Raw genomic sequence first — 18,367 nt, forward strand, 5'->3', positions numbered from 1 at the left:
AAATGCGTTTCGACAAGCTTACTTTATTCATAAAGATCTTTTGCAGTACACACTTAAACCAGCGTCCTGACATTCTCACATGGAAAAAGGCTGCATCAGACACATGACACACGCACACACGCACACACACACATACAGATTTGCCTTGTGATTACTGGGCATGTGCAGTTTTTCTTTTTTCTTTTTTTTAAAGCCTGAATACAACACGGTCAGGGAACACATCGTAATGACCCGAAAATAGACGAGCGGTGGTATGAAGCCCCGTGAAGACACATATAGAAGTGACATTCAGTCACGAGGGCCGACAGACTGGTGCACAGAAGCAATGACGTTTTCTTCACAACTTTAAAACATGAAAGTACGCAACGTTAAAAGTGTCCTGCAGTCTAAAACGGCCGTCTCTCAAGCACAGCTCCTCGCCTGCCGACCTGAGAGCAGAAAGTGCACACCAGGAAGTAAAACATCATTGGTCAGTCCTTCTTTCATCACAGGGAGGTAAGGATGAAGGGGAGGAAGGTTCACGACAGTAATTCACAGGTCTCTCCACAACTTATTTTCATTTATGTACAGTACATTCAGAATAAAGCCTTATTTAGTGCAGATACATGAAAACGTAGTGCTGTTTTTGTTTTTTTTGTTTAAACCATCTCTGCAAAACTCATACGTACAACAGCACGGGTGAAAATCACCGCGTCTCCTCGGTTATATGTACACACTCGGCAGGTATTCTCCTCTCACTCCGCATTTACACTTTTAAAAACCGCCACCTCATCTCTCTCATCAAATTCTGTGGACGATTAGAACATCTCTCGGCTGCTTTATCACTTCTTGGATGCGCGTTCGGCGTTCTCAAAGAACGGGGACGTTAAGAGACTATAGTGTTTTTTTTTTTTCCTTCTCCAAAGCTCAACTTTCTGCTACAATTCACTCGAGAAGTAGGAAGAAATTTTGTGGCTATGACTTGTTCTGAACACAGACTATATGCATGCACTTCAAATGGTGCTTTAGTCCACTGAAGGAAAACTATGAGCATTAAAAACGATTAAACGAAAAAAAAAAAGTTAATGATCCTGTACTTGTAGTGTGTTAAAGTGTGAGCTACCCTAGATAAAACTAAACACGTTGGTGGAGTAGCCGCCACAGCACAAACGCCTGACTACATTCTTTCGAAACCTTAAAGATCGCAAAACAAAGTGCTAATGATTGTACATCAACGAGACAACTTAACTGGACCCGAATCAAGGTGACCTAACAGCATAACCCGCCGTCCTCCGCCCCCCTCCCCCTTCATTCGATCTGGTCGAAGTTGAGCACGTGGCCGTCGAAGTGCGTGAGGACGTGCTTCTCGAAGAGCTGCTGCTGACAGTTGAGCGGGAACTGCTCGGAGCAGACGGGGCACACCTTCCAGTGGCTCTCCACGTGCTGCTCGAAGCTGCGCTGCTCGAAGTGCGGGGGGAAGATCACCTCGCACAGAGGGCACCGCTTGTGGACGTCGGTGCTGGGGGAGAGGTGGAAAAAGGGGGGGGTGGACATACGGGGGGGGGGAGGAGAAGACGTGTGAGTGTGGCTACAAGAAGGTGAGACCAGTCAGTTTGTTCTTAGGTTGGCGCTACTTGCTGCCTCCCTGAAGGACGAACCGACACGCGAGATAATTTTTTTCCTTCAGCTGTTAAATACTGAGTTTAGAAAATGATTATTGACTGATCTGTTATTGGCACGACGCACTTAAGGTTTTTTAATTCAGTTCATTCTAATTCTATAAGCATTCTTGACTGTTAGCTGCCTCACCCCTATATTTATTTCAATTACTACAGGTTTTTAATGTTTTTCTATAGGAACAGCCACCCACATGGCTAATGTTCATGTAACCTAGCAACATGAACACAAGAAGTAGGGACTTGACAAAGGGTAGGAGCCCTCTGATTGGTTGGCTGACCACCAATCAGAACGGGGACAATTGGGTGTCACTTTGAAACTTTTGTATGTTATCACTTATTTTACACTATATCTGTTCAAATAATTGACATTACTATGTAGAAATTTGTTTTCAGCAAAGAGTTGTTTTTGGGTTTTTTTTGGTCCAAAACACCCAATAACACTGAGCATGATTCCACTCATAAAAGTAATATCCAAGAGTGTGAATGCGTCATGTTTTTCATATTTAGTTTCTGTTCCATCCTCTTTGACCAACACAAAACATTCTACGGGAATCCAAACCGACACGCATTTACTGGTTTTCACCCCCAACCCCCCCCATTACTTCGCTTCAACCCAAACTAAAGCTGAAATACAGAATTTAAAAAATGCAGCGTTTTTGGCCTGAGCATGAGGAATGCGCCTCAGTGGTTCCCCGGCCCTGCTCTACACGGTTATGAAAATAGTGCCTTGACTTTCCAACGGGCCGAGCCTCTTTTGTTGTACTGACCAGAATGTGAGTAATGAAAGCCAGAAATGTCTGCCCCTAGAAAAAACAGCTGTTGAGTCACCAGCATTAAGCAACTGTTTTACCTCCCGCAGGGGTTTTTTATGGCATTTTGTGCTACTCCTCCCTTTAAGGGCCCGGGGTAGAAACTAGATAAATAACGCTGTCCTCAAGTGTTGTTCTGCGTTTGGAAGTTGTAAATCTCTAAACGTGTGTAATTTCCCATATGATTATACGGTAAATGTACATTTATATGTAGTTTGTAGTCAGATGAAAGAGACCCAGTAGAGGTGCGGATGAATGAAGCCGCTCGGAGCAGGTGTCGTCTGACAGAATATTTATCAGCAGCTATTTGATAATCAATAAGTCATTTTTAAGAATCTGATAACACTCAAATGTCAGATTTTTTTTATATTATATATTTTGGAGTTAAATGTCTTGTTTTTTTCTGATTAGCCTTAAGCAGACAAGCTAATTGGAGAAAAAAAAACTCAATCCCGCCTTCTTTGCGTCTGTTTTTTTATTGATGACCTTTCCCTCTTTCTTACTCTCTTATGACCGCATACGTTTATGTTTGACAGTACCTGGAGTCGAAACAGAAGCTGCTCCTGGCTTCGCTGCGTCTACTGGACTGATGATCACAAGGTGGCTGAGCCCCATCACTCACCTTTGACGCACACACACACACAAAAAAAGAAAAAAGACAGAAAATTATGTCTCGTTATTTGAGCTGTAAGCCTTTAAATATGAAAACTTTAAAAGGAAATAACTGGATGAGTACAGAATATGTGCAACAACATGTCTGGATGATGTGATCAGGATGCGGTAAAGTTCTACTAGTTTGTGTTTGCTCCCAAAACAAGCGAACATATAATCCGAAAGTCGCCAACTGATCTTAGGTCTGTCCCTGTGCGAAATCTCCCCTAATTACTCTCTCGCCGCTCTCGTTACCTTCTTCCCTCTTGAGCTCTGAAGGAGTGACACTAATTAGGGCTTTATGCAAATGAGTTCAAAGCTTCTTCTTTTAAGGGCACGCAGCATTTCCCTTCATTCTGTGAGAGAGGGGCACTCCAGAGACCGAGGCACACAGAGGCGAAGTAAATGAGGGATTAGCATAGCGGGAATCCACTGGCTGAAAAAACACAAAGCCGTGGTAGGAGAAGCTAAGGCTGGGATCGCAATTAGTTTGTCATGCGTTTGTGTTGCTTCAAAACATCCGGAGTAAAAATGCTGTTCTGAGGTCAAATTAATGCTGTGATCAATTACGGTCTTGTATCTCAGCCCACATCACATGTAAAACGGACAGATTTATTCATGTGTGCATTATTTATAGATCTGTATGCAGACTAACGGGGGAAACGCCACACAGAATTCTAATCAAAACAGCGTGTTTTTTTGCGCTCGGAGGCAGCGTTTCTGCTCTCCGTGCGTGCTTGTGTCGCTGCCGCTCACGTTCTGCGGCTCCTCTGGGGGATGCTCGACGTTCTCGGGAGGACTCGTGCTGCGGGACGGCTGGATGCAGACGACCTCTCTGCTCCAGCCCGGCGCTCCCGGGCCCGGGCTGGGTGGCGTGATCGGGGGAGCGCAGGGAGCGGCGCAGGGCGGGGCCTCGGGCGGAGGACGGGGCACGTGCTCGGGAGAGAGTGCGACGTCCACCCGGTCTGTAAAACACACGTGGGGGGGCCGTTATCACCCAAACTGAATGAACGACATGGAGGCAAGAGAGGGTGGAGAGCGTACGAGAGGCCGCTCCCAGCTCTTGTGTCTCCCACCTCTCGTGGTGTCGGTGGAGTAGGGATTGCCGTACTGCAGCTCGGCGGGCCTCTGCGGCACCAGGGGCGGAGGGGAGGGGTCCTGGGGGTAGGGCAGAGGGTAGCGGAGCACCATCGGCTGCCTGACCTCGGCGCCCTGAGCGCAAACCTCCTGCTCCCGCTGCCTGGACACGTAACGCTGGAGCTCCTGGATAAGAGATGACATTTAATTTAAAACAAATACGTCTGTACAAACACACCTATGTAAGCTGTTCAGTCAACCTTGGATATATGGTTGTGTTTACAGAGAAGAATCCATATAAACTCCCCCCTCCTCCTCCCCTTGGGGTAATTACAACCTCCTAAACAGAAATTTTCCAAAAGCTCAGATTTTACAAGTTGTGACGTGTTTGCTTCCAAAAACCGGCGGAGGGAATGAAAGTTCATTCTTCAGTGGATGGCAAAGTATTTCCTTATAATTTAGAACAAAAAGTCAGTTAATAATATTTCACTCATGCCTTATTTTGTCCTGCAATATGCTACCTGCTCGTTATTTTAAAAACGCAAAAGCTTTAAGCGCGGATATTATTTAAAAGGACAGATTTACTCATGTGTGCATTATTTATAGATTTGTATGCAGACGAACAGGGGAAACGCCACACGGAATTCTTATCTAATTATTTGTTTTATAAGTATTTCTAGTGCACATTTTTCGCCGCTGGAAAACCACAGCGTGAGCGAGTGCTTTTTCGCTCGGAGCCGAGTTTCCCTCTACACCGTTTCTGCCCTTTGTGATTATATCTGAAGCGAGAGCATTAGTATCCTACTCATTACTGTAATGAGTGTCAGACTCTGGCTCCCCGCGCTCTGGCTTTGCTGATGGAGGCGCTCACCCTCTCCCGTCCTGCGCCTCCTTCCTTTTCTCCGCCTATTCCTCCCAGACCTCCTCTCTTGATGACTTCATTAGTGCGCTGCTATCAGGTTTAACATTTAAACCAGGGTTGGGAAGGTGAAACAGACACGTCGCGTGGCATTTGCACTGTCTAATGGCGCTGTACCAGTGGGCGAAAGAAGCAAGTATAGATGTATTAATTAGTGGGTGGAGGGGAGGGTTGAGTGGGGAGGAAGGAGTTCACACGCTGCACAAAACTGCACATAATTGAAAGCGACGATAGTGCGGTGGACTTCAGCGGAGAGTCTACGTTATTGTGTGTGATCTCCGTAGTGTCTCTAATAAAACTAGAAGCTTAATTTAAATCCGCGCTGTTTTGCCTGTGGGGAAGATACAAACAGAGCTTTGGTGGTGCTGCTTTACCTCCTGCAGCTGCTCCTTGTCTCTGAGAGCCTGGGCGAGGTTGCGTTTGAGTTCGGTCACCTCGCTGGCTCGCTCGGCCATCTGCACCTAGCAGCGAGATGAGAACAGAAGCGTCAGATTCAGACTTACATTAATCACAAAGGCAAGTTATTCTATCCACTTCAATAAGAAGAAATGCTGCTTTATTTATTCTGCCTGTTTGTCTAACACATGTCAAGTGTTCTTTTACAATATACGTTATTTATGATGTCATCTTAATAATAATAATAAAGAGGGCCGAACCTTTAAAATTGTTAAATTGGGTAGCCTTGGCTGCCTGAGGATTGAGGTGCCAGCCATGAACTGCAATGCATCTCACTCACCACTTATTTCTTGCCACATTATGACTTCTGGCCCTCTAACTGCAGTACAAATTTTAAGAAATCTGATTAAGGTAAGAAAAAAAGGCTGTGGTACTGGTTCATGCTGTTTAGCTTGCATATTGCAGAAATGTGTGCAAGTATGCAAATGCAAAGGGATTTAATGTACTCAGATCTTTAGCAGTTAAAAAATATAATAAATAAAATAAAATATTCCTTAATAATTTCTATAAATGCTTCTATATTAATTAATACAGTATTTGGGTTAAAATGTAAATTCTTCAAATGTGTGTGTTTTTTTTGTCACGAAGGCATTTAATTCACATAAACTGCATTAGTGCTAAAATATGAAACAAACCCAAATTTTCTTATCATGAACTGATGGATTATTCAAGTTGAGGGGAGCTGAGGGAAAAGACATAAGCCATCTGGTCTGGCTGATGAGATCCTCTTTCCTCACTCTTGCTTTCACTTTAAATTCAGCTGAACACGATGCGATCCACGATCCTAACTATTAGGTTTTCATTCAGCCTGCGTCAGATCCGTGCTTCTTACTGTACGAGGCACAACCGAAGCCAAAGAAACGCGGTCTGCGGTGAGAGAGAGCTGAAGGGGACCGGCGGATCCCAATAAATCTCTCCCTCTGTAACAGAACCGACCCTGTGGGATAGTTTACATGGCCGGTTGCCTGCCCTCCTCTCATTTCAGCCCATTTCAAAGGTTCCAAATCCCCTCTTCTCCCATGGCTTCTCTTTCTGCTTCATGTCTGTCTGTCTCTCTCGATATTTTCACTCTTAAATTCTGTCCGCTTCCCTTGTCCCCTCCCTCCTCATCCTCTTTCATCTCCTTTTGTCCTCTCCGGCTCCCCCCTTTCGTCCGTGGATTTACGGCGCAGCATTAGCGGGTTAAGTCCAGGTGAAGGGAGTCTTCGGCAGTGTATTCCTGTGCCGCCCGCCCTCCCACTCCTGTCTGTCCGTGTCTATCCCTCTCCCTCTCTCTCTCCGTCCTCCGGGTGGCTGATGTAAACAGCCGTAAAGCATGGCGTTCTGCGGCCGACTCTCTTGTCAGTCTCCGGGGCCATTAAGAGCGGCTCGGGCCCCCGGGCACTCGCCTCGGACAGGAGACTCTATCAAAGTGAAGGGAGAGCCGTATTTACAGCGCCGATAAACACACACTCACTCATGGAGATTAAATGCCAGTAGGTGCTTTGCTGGTCGAATGCACGCAGAATGCAGGGGCGCTATTGAATCACGCACACGTACCACACACACTGGCTCTTGTGGCGTGGACGCATTGTTGTGCTCGTAAGTATTTGGACGGCTCTTGCTCGCCAGGCTCTCTCATCTGGCACATTTAAATTTAAATAATAAGAATTGATGCATTAAACATTAAAGCGTCAAATCTCTGCTTTGATTTGAGTAGGATTATGTCTTCACATAAAGGGCCGAGTGTGTTCTTAGCACATATTGAGCCTCCGCGTTGGGGATCTGTGTGTAACCTTGCGTCTTACTCTGAAGCGCTCCTCCTCGTCGGCCAGCCGCTGCTTGAGCGTCTCGTTGATTGCGCACTGCTCCCTCCACTTCTCCTCCATCATCGCCAGCTCCTCCTCCACCGAGCGAGTCTGCTCCTTCTCCGCCTCCTCCTCTGCATCCTCATCCTCCTCCTCCTCCTCCTCCTCCTCCAGCAGCCCCTGCTCCCCGGCGCCGCCATCCCCGACTCCTCCCGCGTCCGGCGCCCTTTCCACGACGCACTCGGCACTCAGCCTCTCGTTCTCCACCTCCACCCAGCTCGTCATCCTCAGGCTCTCCTCCGGCAGGCTTTCCCTCTTCTTCTCCTCCTCCTCCTCTTCGTTTTCTCTTTCGCTGCCTTCCTTCAGTTTCGCATCCCTCTCTACCTCCACCTCATCTCTCTGCCTTTCCTCCCTCTCTGTATTGTTGTCGGAGTATGTGGGTTCCTTGTTATGGAGTTCCACGGTGATTGTCATCTCTGTGGCTTCTTGTATCACTGTAGTAGCTATATCCCCTGTAAAAACACACACAGGTCATGAAGTAGACAGTGGCTGCTTTACTCTAGGTAGGGCTTATTAGCAGTGTTGAGGCCTAGTGGTGTTTGTACCTGCTGTGGGTGATTCTGGACTAGGGGTCAGTGGGTCCAGAGTCGTCTCGGTGGATGCGTTTCTCTTTTGCTCCTGCAAATATATAATCAAGTTTTATGCACATACTACCCTGCATGGAACAGTTATTTTATTATTATTATTATTTTTGTTTTTACAAAGGCGTACTCACCCCCTGCGACTCTGTTGTGTTCAGTTTGGCCACCTGCCTCCGGAGGCGCTGACACTCCCGGTACTTCTCCTTGTAGTGCTCGGCAGCCATGTGGAGGCGCAGCTTCAGCTCCTCCACTTCCCTCTGCAGCTCGGCCTCTGCCTCCGACACCACCATCATGCTGGGCGTCACATCCCCACCGGTCCCAACACCCTGAAATAGTCGAAAGTAGAAGAAAAAATAAATAAATAAATAAAAATGTTATTTGTGTTTGTGTGACAGGAACTCATATTTAGAAAGTTCCTTACTCTCAAATTAAATGCTGAAATCTAATAAAACTGAAAAGTGTGACAATTCCCTCAGGAAAATTCCTTTCTAAGTTTAGCGTCAGAGTTCTCTCTCAATCCTAGCCAAAAGACAGAGATGCTCTTTGAGGAAGTTGATTAAACACCGACCACTTCCTTGTGTGCAGTGCTCCTCATGCGGTCTAACTGGCTCTCCATGCGTTGGCACTCGGCCTGAGCATCAGCGAGACTGGCACGGAGCTTGTCGGCCTCCAGGCGGGCGCGGTACAGCTCTGTCATCGTGTGGTCACGGGCGCTGGCTGAGTCGCGGAGCTCCGACGCGAGGAGGGAGGCCTGCTGCCGGGACGCCTGGAGCTGCTCCTCGGCCTGACGGAGCTGCTCGCGTACGCGGGCCAGCTCCGCCTGAAGACACGGGGAAGACAGACGCTGTACAAACACATACTGTTCCGACAGAAAAACAGACTTTGCCTATTTGTTTTCGGAGCGCTGGCGGCGGTACACCACCTTGTCGGCTTTGTGCGCAAGCAGCTCTTTCTCCAGGCTGTCTCGTTGGGCAACGCAGGCCCTGAGCCTATCCAGCTCCTCCTGAAACTGAGCGATGGTCACCTCCCGGTTCAGCTCCACAGCCTTCAGCATCTGAAGCTCCGCGCTCAGCTTGGTGTTCTCCAGCTCCGTGCTGCGCAGGTGGGCCTGCATGGGTGTGGGAAACGGGAGTCAGCGCGCAAACAGAAACGCAGCCTTTGTTGGTGACTCCATGAATGGGAAAACCTCTCACCTTATAGAGATCCCTCTCATCCTTCTCATTCTTCAGCTGGCTCTCCAGACTGTCTCTCTCTACCGTCAGCTTCTTCAAACGGTCGCGCAGACTGAAATATTTGACAGTGACCACACATGTTTCAGAATTACTATAGAAACATTTATATGTTTCAGTGCATTCAATATTAAGGTTCAAATTTCAAATGTAGCAGGGACAGTGGAGGGGAAACTTACAGCTCCTGTATCAGTAAATGAATGATGTTGTGACTGAAAGATTTATCCCTTCACTAAAATGCACTGGATTCGTGTTAACGTGCATTTAATTTCAGTTTTTTGGGGAAAATTAAAAATATATGTGAGGAGTCAGATTCAACCTATCATCACTCCCAAGCTGAGCCGACTGAAATGAAGACGCTGAAGAAGCGACTGCAACAAATCTCCCTCTAAACCCACATATTTGCACGGTCATGTCTCCACACAAATGGATGATTGACGGCGCCGCACTCCGCTACTGACCAATCCAGCTCCGTCTCTTTTTGCAGGCCTCTCTGGGTGACTCCCAGCAGGTCCTCCTCCAGCTGGCGGACCCGGTCAGTGGCCTCCGTCAGCCTCCGCCTCACCTCCTCCCTCTCCTCCGACAGGCCCTGCGACGAGCGCAGCAGCTCCTGCGGGGACAGAGAGCCAGTTGTGGGTTTACGCCGACCGAGGCCTCGGCCAATCGCTGCGGCCGAGCCGGTGGGCCGGACTTGGCGCTTGGGGAAAAAGCCCTGGACTACGTTTGGAGCTTACGCAAGCCCCGTGATTAATAACAGATGATAAAACTTTATGCGAAGATGAACTGTTATGTACTCATACTCTATGTCACACTGCTGCGGATCTCGTGCTACTCCGTAATAAAAGCAGATCTGATTCATATTCAGCATGTTGCTTTGCTACATGTACCGCATATTTCAAGTGCAGCTGCAACACGTGAATTCCCCCTCTGGGGAATCTACAAAGCCTTATCTTATCATATTAAATATCAGCAGTAACAAATTGTGACTCATGTGAGCCTTTTTAATGGATGCAAATCACGCATTCAGAAATCTTGTGTAGCTGTTAATAAACAAACAGTGGCATTATGCGGTGGAGGTACACAGGAGTAAGCTGTCAAGCGCGTCAAGCGGATTGCCGAAAAACAAATACCAATATCGCCCGACGGATTGCACACGGCCTTCTCTTTGTGGTGTGCCCGCCGAGGAAATGCCTTGTTTGAACTTGCCGTGTGAAAGACTTTAAATCATCCATAGCTAATATTGGTTGTGACAGAACAACATACCTCTGCACACACCCTTCCTCTTCTGTTGGATGGGACATACAAGGAGTTTTTCTCTCTCTCTCTCACACACACACACACACACACACACACAGTCACAGGCAAAAAGGAGGAAAGATCGCCCAGCCACACAAAAGACATATAGAGACAGACAGCGCGAGAGTGCAGCCATCAATCCGATGTGGCGTGCACACACCAGTGCACACTCAGGCCTGTCTCCCTCTGGGCTTGGCTCTGCTTAGATTACTGTATGATTTTTACGGCTGGCGTTTGGGAAGCACTTTAGCAGTGCATAAAGACCTTATAAAAAGTGTAGTCGTAAAATTAGCAGCCACAAAATATGTACTTATGTTTTCATGTTAAACTCAAAGGATATTTTCATCAGAGTGCCACGAGCTAACGCACCTACTGTACGGGCTTTCGAAAAGACGCACACACACACACACACCCACCTCACACAGGTCGTATATCTACAGATGGACATGCCTGTTGAATGAAAGGCGGCACGGTAATAACAGTGTGTGCGTGTGTGTGTGTGTGTGTACTACCACTTAATTTATGGCGATTTTGTCCTTCGTAAAAAGAGCAGAGGACTAACTCAAAGCAGCCTGCCCTGGACCGGGGACCCGCACCGCGTGGCTACACTAGGGGGCGATAAGAGACTAGATTCAAATTCCCAGAACTCTCGTCGAGTTCCAGAGTTTCAGGTCTCTCTGCCAACTCCCCTCTCCCGCTCTCACTGAGCTGACTGCTTTTAGGCGTGTGTGCCAAGCTACTGCTTATCAAATGAGCAACTCATAACATACTAAAATCTGACTCATGCTGGCGAGTGAGTTAATGGAAAGGCACGAGGGAAAAAAGGTGACGAAACCAGTGTTGAGGTTTTTTTTTTTTTTTTATTTAGCTGAGTTATGTGTTTTTTTAATTGTGGACAAATCAATTATTTTCCTCTCCCGGCCATAAAGCAAATGAAAAGAGAGCGAGAGAGAGAGAGAAAAGGCAGAGAGAAAATAGACAGTGAGAAAGCAGTGGCCACTGAATCGCGTGACTGAGTGGTGTTTGTCCCTGAGGCTGGGCCGGGCTCTTTTTTCAGACAAGCGGTTTTGCGGACTACCCTCCTCTCATTCCACACACAGACTAAAAGGGTTTGCAGGCTGGTGGCATAATGAGCGTGTTTGTGTTTGTGCGCACATGTGCACGTGTGAATGCACATTAGAGGGGCCCTGTGGTGTGGAACCTGAATGTGACAGTGAACGTTGGGGGGGAGACGGGAGACGGAGGGGATGCAGTTTGTGCATGTGTATGGGCCTGTGTGCGTTTGACGTCATGTTTGTTCACTCTGCGGTCGCGATGGCATCGTCCCTGACGCCAGATGCCCGAGAAAACTGCGTCCCAATTCCGTTCTGGCCCACTGAGTCAGGTCGTTAAAGAGGGACAGAAAGAGCGGTGTGCACACATACGCGCGCGCACTCGTGCGCACACACACAAACACACGCACACGCTGCAGCTCCTTGAGTGTCCCTTAAACGTGGACGCAGATTATTCATAAATTCAGACCTTTGAAGTCTACAGACCTATGATCTCTGGAGAGGAACGGGCTCCACGCACACGTGACAGGAGCGCCTGTCCGTCCACGTGCACACTCACCTCAACACACGTACGCACTAAAACACAACAACACATTAAAACTGATTTGAAAAATTAATTTTTCATTTGTGCACGCCTATGTGCCATAAACTCTACGGTCCCACGAGACACTTTTGTCCCTACATAGTAACGTATTTGGTGCGTGCAGACAGAAACCTAACACGTCGCTCTGTGCGCTCAGTTACGCCATCTAACCTGGTTATGCGTCCGCAGCAGACAGCACGTCTCCCTCTCCTGCTCCCTTTCCCGGGCGAGGCGCTTCTGCTCCTCCTGCAGCTGCTGCTTCTCCTCCTGCAGGAGGCGCATGGCCTTCAGCAGTTCCCTGCGTTCCTGCTGCGCCTCCTCCACCCGCTAAGGACGGAAAAAGAGGCAGACGGAGATGGGGCGGGGGGGCCTTGTTAAACGGACTCGCACATAATATCGAAATATCTGGTGGCGGATGTTGCGCTCGTGTCGCACAGACACATTCGATCACTTTATTTGGGGGTCAAGAGCAGAAAGATGGGATAAAATCTAAACAAAAAATCTTGTGTGGTCTACCTCGAGCAGGCCCGTCTTGGTGGTGACGACCAGTATGTCGGAGTTGCTGTCGTCCTCGGTAACGGTCAGCAGCTCTTCGGTGGGCGTGGCCGACCTGAACTGGAAGGGCGTGCTGGCCCCTCTGATATCACCAGCGTGAGTGACATAGCAGAACTGGTAAAACTCTCCGTCGGATTTGGGAACGTAATAACCTAAAAGAAACACACGTTTGTTTGTAAAATTCTTCTTTTGTTGCTTAAAGGTGCGCCGCTTCAGTTGACAGCAGAACAGCGTCCACAGCTGCTCTGCTCCAAAGTGGAGAAGGACGTTGTTACAACACAAAGCATGATAGTCAATAAATTTTTAGGAACACGCGCGAATAATCTTATCATTTACACACTGCAGTCCGCAGTCGCACACTGAGATCTAACCAGGGCGCACGTCGTTTAAATGTTAGGCTTGGTTCTCTGGAACGGGAGGACTAAGCACAGAATATTCAGCAGCCTACTGGTTTTACTGACTCCTGACACACCACAACGTGCTCTCATATTTTCACTGTGTAATATCTGACCGTTCCAGGCCCAGTAAAACCTGTTTGCAGGCCCTCAATGAGTGTGTGTGTGTGTGTGTGCGTGTGTGTGTGTGTGTGTGCGTTTGTGTGTGTGGTTTGAGAGGTGCTCAGGTCCCAGGCCTCCGTTTGCGGTTGTGTTCCCTTATTAAATAAAAGTGCTGGTTTTTATATGCACCGTAAAATGCAGGAGTTACTTTGGAATACCCAGGGTATAGTGGTTTTCATAGTGTGTGTGTGTGCACGCACGTGTGTGCGCGTACCTTGAAACACCACAGTCCTGTGCACTGTACTTCCTGGTTCATAGTTTTCGGGCATAGGAGACCAGAGGAAGGTGTAGTAATCCCGGGCTGTGCTCCAACCCACCTGAGGAACATTGTAAACAGAAATTAAAATACGCAACTAAAAAGCTAGTTGCACAGTGCACTTCAACACATTATAACAAAAAAAAAAATAATAAACATATGTTTAAAAGCTACATAATGATTGTTTGAAAATTCAATGTTTGAAACAATGCTCGGCAAAGGATTTGTGCAGATTACGCATCATGTTCAAGTATGGAAACATTTAAAAGCATTCTCCCTCATTCCTCTGTAAACCTCCCTCCCTCCTTCTCTCCTTCCCCTCAGCTCCTGCCCCTTTTGGACTCACAAAAAAGAGGGGCAGTGTGAAGGTGTGAGAATGGGGTGGAAGGGCAGGGGCGTGCATTGCACGCATACATGCGCAGACCCGCGAAACGGCAGAAAATCACCCAGATGGAAGCGAAGGAAAAAAAAAGGGGAGGGGGGGGGGGGGGAAACACGAGAGGGAAAAAAAGGTGAAAATTTTACACAAAATGGCAAGGGAAAAGTAATTCCCTGGATTTCGTGTGTTTCTAGGTGACAGATGATGAAAGGGCATTTGTGGACGTCATAACTCAGGCCCTGCGTCGTAAATCCGTCAAATACAACCGCACACTCTCGCCGTCTGGGCCGTTCACGCACATACCTCGTTTCAACTCACAAATGCGATACATGTTTGTGACATTATATAACCGCGGCGGGCACCTCAAGCACCTGCGATTGCATGCGACATTTTGAACATTTTAGAGTAATTGTAGCAACGTTTATCCCTTGAACAACCGCCGATTACTCATCACGACATTACAATTAGGGAGTCGGTTGATTATGCTACACAGGAAATTATAGGACATACGACACACGGAGGGAGCGGCCGCTTTTGTTTAACCCGCAAAGAATAAATTCACCAGAAAATCATTTATGCGACTGAACGTTTGAAAAAAACTAAATCAAATGACTTACTTTAAGGAATTGAAGTACAAAAACTATTTAGGAGAAAATAACTAGAGCCTGATGTGTGACAAACTATTTGGAAGCTTTACCTGAGAACAGTAAATCAACTGAACTCCAAAAAACATTTGTCAAAATTTCAGCTCAGATAACCCTGATGGATAATTGTGGCTTTCGCCCCATCAACACATTACGCCGAATATAATGCCGCTCAAAAACAAAGGGTAATTGTCACCGCGTAAACCCAGGCCAAGAACATTCTCTTCACTTGCACCAGCATTTGAGTGAGAAGCTGGAGTAAAGCTGGACTCCTGCCAAGTTTGCTTGTGCGCTCACGTGTGTTTGCTTAAGACAAGGGACATAAATTATTTTGCTAATTGCAGAGTGAAGTTGACTGACGTTCGGCCAGGTACGGCGTGGCATTCCAGCACAGGAGTGATGTTATAAAATAATCACAGGCAAAGCAGCTATCAGTCATTCAGCCTAGGTGTGAGGGAACGGCACGATGACACGATAATTATACACCTGCACAACGGGTTTCTCCCGGCTGATCGAACAAACATGCCACGACCAACAGCCTCCACGGGGCTTTTCGGGGAGTTATGCGCGCGTGCGAACGTATGCATGTTTGTTGTGAAACCAAGCCGTCGGGTGCACGAATGGCGGTTCGCGTTCTGCGTTTCAGCAATTCATAGAGAAAAAAAAAAACGTTGTCGAGCTAAGAACAGAAGAAAACATGACAAGCTTGTTTAGAATGCACACCAATGCAGTTTACAGTTTATACACTGCGTACGAGCTCTTCTTGAGTGCACCACCATCTAGGAACAAGTTCATAATGTCAGGATCCTAAGTGTTTTTCTATGAACATTTTCCGCCACTAGGGGGTATCTGTACACAACTCAAACAAACTGTGCCATCTAAGTCATCCTCACAGCAAGTCAGCTGTATTACTCTCTCTATCTCTGCTCCTTCTTGCTTCTTTCATTCAGGTAACGCCTATAGATGTGAAAGGTAAGAAGAAGAAAATACTCTTCAACTGAGTCATCCCTCCTTCAAAGACTTTGGCTCTAGGGGGAAAATACACAAGAGAAGACTAACATTTTCATCAGTTTTGCTCATCAGTGTTCAGTCGGTTAGTGAGTCAAAAGCAACCTGTTGATTTTTACATTAAATGATCGGTGCAGCTCATTTCCTCCAATGATTAAAGTGGATGGTTATAATTTTTTTTTTTTTTTGCCACGATCAAATAAGATCTCAGATGAAAAGACAGACGCGCACGTCAAAAGGATTAAAGAAGCGCGGCGTTCTTCTTCCCCCGACATAAGGCGCTAACCATCAAACGGGTTTCATTAGCGTGGATTACAACAGTTACATTTTCCAATTGACTTTTTTCCAAATAAACCCAGCATCTTTATTCCTTTTTAAGTGAGCTGGTGGATTTGAAGTCAGTTCTTAAGCGACGATAAAATGTTTGTCTTTTGACTTTACGAGACATTAAGTTTCCTAGTTCACATTTCCTGTTAATTACGTGTGAGATTTGATGGCCTTGATAAAAGAACGGGGCGAGGGAGGGGGGTCGCTGGTTAAGCGGCGAAAAAAGAAAAGAAAAAGACACAGAAATGGAAAGACAGAGGGGAGCAAACATGTAATAAGAATCAGAGAGGTAAATAAAGAGCACCAAATGTTCGCCCCCCCAGTGAGACCTAATGCAACCAGCCCACCATGTACACTCTTCCTCATTCTGCATACAGAGCGACCACACCAAAGCTTGCGGTGAGGTTCCAGGCATGTAGTGAAGAGCTGAGCCATTAGTTTTAAGGCAGATGCACGTGTTGATGTGCCAAGTGCAAAACTATGGCCAATTAATAAAGTCCTAACACATAATCCATGTCACAAACACTTCTGTAATGAGTGCGGGATAGTTCTGATCTCCGCATATCTCTTTGTAACCCGAATGATTCAGGTTAATAAAAGCCTGCTCCTTAATTGATTATGCTTGACTTCGGCTTTAAAAGCACGGTCTGAGTTACAGCAGCTGCAGCGTGTGTGTGCGTGTGATTACCTTGAAAATGCCCACCCAGTCTTTGGGGTGGGGAGCAATGTAAGGGGTCAGGGTGTAACGACACTCCAAGGGTGCCTGGGGTAGGAAACTCTTTCCCACATTCTGGAAGATGACATGGGCAAAGTTGGACGTTTCCATGACGCTGACGCTGCTGCCCGGCGATGAGTCCACCACCTGGAACGATGACATTGTCTCCTGGTGGTCACTTCATTTGTCTGCGTGGGGAAAACAGCAGGGGACAGAGAATTTTGTTTGTGTTGATAATGGTTTAAAAAAAAAAAAAAAGGTTTAAGTAAGCATCAGTGTCTATGTAAGAGATCAAGGCAGCAGCCTGTTCTGTCAAAATGTTTAATGCTGTCTTGAATGTTTACTAAAATGTGGAAACGTCTATCCAAATGCTACTTTATCTTTTATGGAAGAACCGCTTGTCAGGCAACAGCGATCTGTCCTAAAACACAGCCAAGCTTAACCAGTCTTCCTGTGTCCCTGTAGCTTGGGTTACTTTCAAGCCTGAAGCCAGTGACAGATCATTCCGAACCTTCACTGGTAACAGAGAATTTTACTTGTCAAAGTCGAGTCACTAGTAAAAAAAAAAAAAAAGAAAAAAGAAAAAAAAAAGACATTACCCAGCCTGTGAAAACCGTTGCGTAATGTGTCTTCTGTGGCTCTGGAGGAGCTCCGTCAAGTCAGAGATGGTGATGACATTGTGAGACAACCTAAGGAAAGAATATATATATTTATTATATAATAGGAAATATAACACCCAGCTGATGGTTGCTACTGTAACAAATCTCTGTGGCTTCAAACTTTCAAAAAACCATCCAACATTGCTCCAACATGCAGTACCACATTGCTGAAACCATAACTTACAGAATATATGGCTGCTGTGGACGAGGGGCGTGGAAATCACATTATTAATATCATTTACCATTTCAGCCACCCCACCCATGTGACTAAGTACCTTAAAGCAAGATGCATGATAAAATAAGCTAAAATAAATAAATAAGCTAAAATAAAAAAAGAAGAAGAAGCAGGCGTGGCTGCTGGCAAGTGATGCAGCTATTTTGTATCCCTGTCTCCAAGTCACAGACGCTAACGAAGTTAAAAACAACAAACCATCAAAACCCTGCGTTTCCTCACGACCCCTCCCCGGACTGAGGTAAACGAACGTGAAATGACTAAGTCGTAACTGATGCTCGGTGCAGCTAAGAGCCTAACATACAACGCCAGGGCACCGAGACGCTGCAAAGCAACGCACGGCGGCTGTGTCACTAAACATCCGTGGCACAGCTCTGTGAGGTTAATCTCGCCCCAGGTTGCTAAGGAGCTAACGTTAGCTGGTGAAGTAGGCCATGTCGTGTCAAGTCACCAGCTAAGACACAAGAGGCAACGACCACAGGCGTTAATTTAGCAAGAAATTGAAAGGGTACCCTTTTAGTGTGATTTCCAGTGGCAAGAAAAGGTGAATTTCTGCCGACCGATCCGATGTTTATGCCACTGTCCCCGTTGTTGTCAACGCTCTGACGATGACGCGCTCTTCTTCCTGAAAGAGAAAATGATGCTCAACTTCCGGGATGCTGAGCAGTACCACTGATGCTGTCGGTGCAAAGGGGGGTGGACCAGAAGACTGTGAGAAAACTTTATTAATGACTAAAAGTACTGCATTTGTTTTTACACAATGTATTTTATTCGCGTTATACATTTTTATTCCACCCCACTTCAACTGTGCCACAGAATAACTGTTCATCAGATCATTTGCATTAAAGATGAACCGCTCATTAGGGACGAAAAATAT

General features: G+C 46.7%; 1 protein-coding gene across 1 annotated transcript; it reads right to left on the reverse strand.

Annotated features, from left to right (window-relative positions):
- Nucleotides 1-3: 3 nt before the first annotated feature.
- Nucleotides 4-18,129, reverse strand: tax1bp1a (Tax1 (human T-cell leukemia virus type I) binding protein 1a). Its single transcript, XM_047605309.1, has 18 exons — nucleotides 18,003-18,129; nucleotides 17,199-17,288; nucleotides 16,573-16,787; nucleotides 13,485-13,587; nucleotides 12,675-12,865; nucleotides 12,330-12,485; nucleotides 9,689-9,837; nucleotides 9,192-9,282; nucleotides 8,921-9,106; nucleotides 8,567-8,818; nucleotides 8,133-8,324; nucleotides 7,963-8,035; nucleotides 7,358-7,869; nucleotides 5,489-5,575; nucleotides 4,195-4,381; nucleotides 3,875-4,083; nucleotides 3,007-3,089; nucleotides 4-1,498 (listed from the first exon to the last, which is right to left on the reverse strand). The coding sequence occupies exons 3-18, from the start codon at nucleotides 16,759-16,761 to the stop codon at nucleotides 1,288-1,290; spliced, it is 2,871 nt and encodes a 956-aa protein (XP_047461265.1). The 5' UTR covers nucleotides 16,762-16,787; nucleotides 17,199-17,288; nucleotides 18,003-18,129; the 3' UTR covers nucleotides 4-1,287.
- Nucleotides 18,130-18,367: the final 238 nt, after the last annotated feature.

Source organism: Mugil cephalus, chromosome 14, assembly GCF_022458985.1.
Source record: "Mugil cephalus isolate CIBA_MC_2020 chromosome 14, CIBA_Mcephalus_1.1, whole genome shotgun sequence".
Classification (NCBI taxonomy): domain Eukaryota; kingdom Metazoa; phylum Chordata; class Actinopteri; order Mugiliformes; family Mugilidae; genus Mugil; species Mugil cephalus.

Bases quoted from the DNA above. Each gene is read 5' to 3' on its own strand.
- tax1bp1a (XM_047605309.1), bottom strand. From the start codon at position 16,761: ATGTCATCGTTCCAGGTGGTGGACTCATCGCCGGGCAGCAGCGTCAGC. The intron at 13,588-16,572 runs GTAATCACACGC...AATGTTCCTCAG, and splicing joins ACTGGGTGGGCATTTTCAAG to GTGGGTTGGAGCACAGCCCG. The intron at 4,084-4,194 runs GTGGGAGACACA...TGTGTTTTACAG, and splicing joins CTCCACCGACACCACGAGAG to ACCGGGTGGACGTCGCACTC.